A 2,365-nucleotide genomic window follows, 5' to 3' on the forward strand; every position below is an offset into this window, starting at 1 on the left:
ATGGAACCTGATACCGATGGCAACATCACATATCCTTCTCCAGGAGCCGAGGCAATGGAATCCGGTCCTTTTTACAACACTGCCGGTCGAGATGGCGCCCAAGAACATCAAGAGAGGATCGATGGTATCGCAGCGCATCATGGCCACCACGAACAGTCCGAACATCAAGTCCCCGAACAAGTCCAACATGTACAAGTCCAGGACCATGATCAAAGTGAACTTCAACAGCCAGAAACAGAAGCTCCCCAACAGCACGTCTCTCGTCCCCCCAACCTAGAGGAACTTCAGTTGGCAGCACAGCTGGGTCAAGGACTGGCAGGAACACCCATGATGCCTGCCACGGATCCCAACATGAATGTTGAGGACCCCAATCTGCGAAACATCATGCCTCACCCTGAACCTGACCAGCAGCAAACACCATCATATGTTCACGATACTCCTACGAGCGATCCCATGGTATCTCATGCCATGTCTGTCTCTGTTGGGCCACCTATGGCTCCTCAATATCCGCTCGACAACAGCATCCCTCCAAGGAAGAGGTCAAAGGTTTCAAGAGCCTGCGATGAATGCCGGAGGAAGAAGATAAAGTGTGACGCCCAGACCGACACTGGCGATGCGCCCTGCTCAAGCTGTGCAAGGTCCTCTATCAGATGTTTGTTCAGCCGTGTACCTCAAAAACGAGGTCCGAGTAAGGGGTACGTATATTTTTGTATCGATTGTAAAACAAAATAACTGACGTATCGCAGATATATCAAGGAGCTGGCAGACCGTATTCACAGCATTGAGAACAAACTCGAATCAGATGGAGGCCTCAGCCAAGACGACATCGACAGACTCTTCGTCACGGATAGGCCACGGCCGAGTCAGAGCGATGAGTCGGCTCGCAAACGACCATTCTCCAGTATTTCAACAAACGAATTTACTACTCCTTCGCGACAGACTCCATGGGGATCTGAGCATAGAATCCAGGCCTCCCCAGAAACACCTGAAGCATACACATCCTATGACAATAGCTCATTAGTACCACAACCTGCACCTCTCCTCAAGCCTGAAAGCGCGTCTGCCAAACCGCCTGTGGCTCCTATGGACGTTTCTATGCCCGATGCACACGAAGAGGTAGACATCGATGAAGGCATGCTGCACAGGTTAGTGATTTTTGACATACTGTGTTTTCTGTAGCTAATCATCTCTCAGTTATTTGTCCAGCTTTCAACCTGTCTATCCGATATTGCCTAGTACGAAGGAGCGGATGCAGGCACTGCTCGCGCAATGCCCAGTGTTTCTTCAGAACGCATTTGCGAACGCCCTCTCTGCTGTCGTGGGATCTGGTGGCGACACAAAACTTGCCAACTGGCTCCTCTCTGAATGGGAGAGCGACGAGAGCACTGCTTCACGGACTGTTACACGGGCCGCACACATTGTTCACGGGCAAAGCTTGCTATTGCTTGTGATTGATGCCGACTTACGATCACTGCCCACCTTGCCCTTCCTTCTGACACGTGCTATCGCCCTGGCCAGCTCAGTAAGGCTTTGGAGGTACACTCCCATGGAGTCGCTCGTCGAGCCAGATTCAGATGATGCACTGTCTGTGCAGATATGGTGGTCGTTAATTCTGATGGATCGCTGGTACGCCGTTGGCACAGGAAAATTGCTTCTCATACCAGAACGCAGCGTGGTGGCTCCTCCTGGTCTGGAGAATATACTGGGAGAGGTGTGTTTCTACCTCGTTCGTAAGTGACATCTCAACCCTCCTGATCAAGCAGCAATAGTTAACCAATTCCCAGGACTTTCGAAGTTGCTTGGTCGCCTCTGGCATGCCATTTCAACACTGCAGCCCGGAGCCTCAACAACCGAGGAAATCACGGCTCAAATTCTCTCAGATTACATCGAGAATTATCGAGAAGATCTGCCCGCGCACATTGAACCCGCATCGCACCCAATGGTCCATATGGCATACTGGCACTGCAGACTCCTCGTAATACTGCTTACCCCAGGAGCTACTCCATCAGAAACGATGTGGCCTACTAAGGAACTCATCAATCTTCTTTTCGCTAATAACCATTTGCGGCGCGGCCCGCTTATCAACCACTTTGTAGCGCTTGTTTCCATGTCTCTAACAAAGCTGATCAAGCTGGACCAGTCACGAGAAGAAGCGACGCAACTGATCAAGGACATCATAGAGAAACCTGTTGCGGTATGGGACGGTGTTCGTGAGAAGCTCACAGAAAAACTGCGACCAGCTTCCTCAGTGGAAGCAACCGCGAGTCAGGGACTCCAGCACCTGGCAGACCTGGCCACAGCCCACGAAGGCGATGACATTCCTTTTGGTCCATCGTTGGCATTAGGATATTTGGAGATGGCTTAG

General features: G+C 51.2%; 1 protein-coding gene across 1 annotated transcript; it reads left to right on the top strand.

Moving 5' to 3' along the window:
• FPOAC1_004490 (uncharacterized protein) lies at positions 1 to 2,365 on the top strand (the record flags this gene model as incomplete). The annotated part of the gene is made up of 4 exons (XM_044849036.1): positions 1 to 695; positions 747 to 1,145; positions 1,195 to 1,730; positions 1,785 to 2,365. The coding sequence occupies 4 exons, from the start codon at positions 1 to 3 to the stop codon at positions 2,363 to 2,365; spliced, it is 2,211 nt and encodes a 736-aa protein (XP_044707746.1).

The sequence above is a fragment of the Fusarium poae genome, chromosome 2, assembly GCF_019609905.1.
Source record: "Fusarium poae strain DAOMC 252244 chromosome 2, whole genome shotgun sequence".
Taxonomy (NCBI): domain Eukaryota; kingdom Fungi; phylum Ascomycota; class Sordariomycetes; order Hypocreales; family Nectriaceae; genus Fusarium; species Fusarium poae.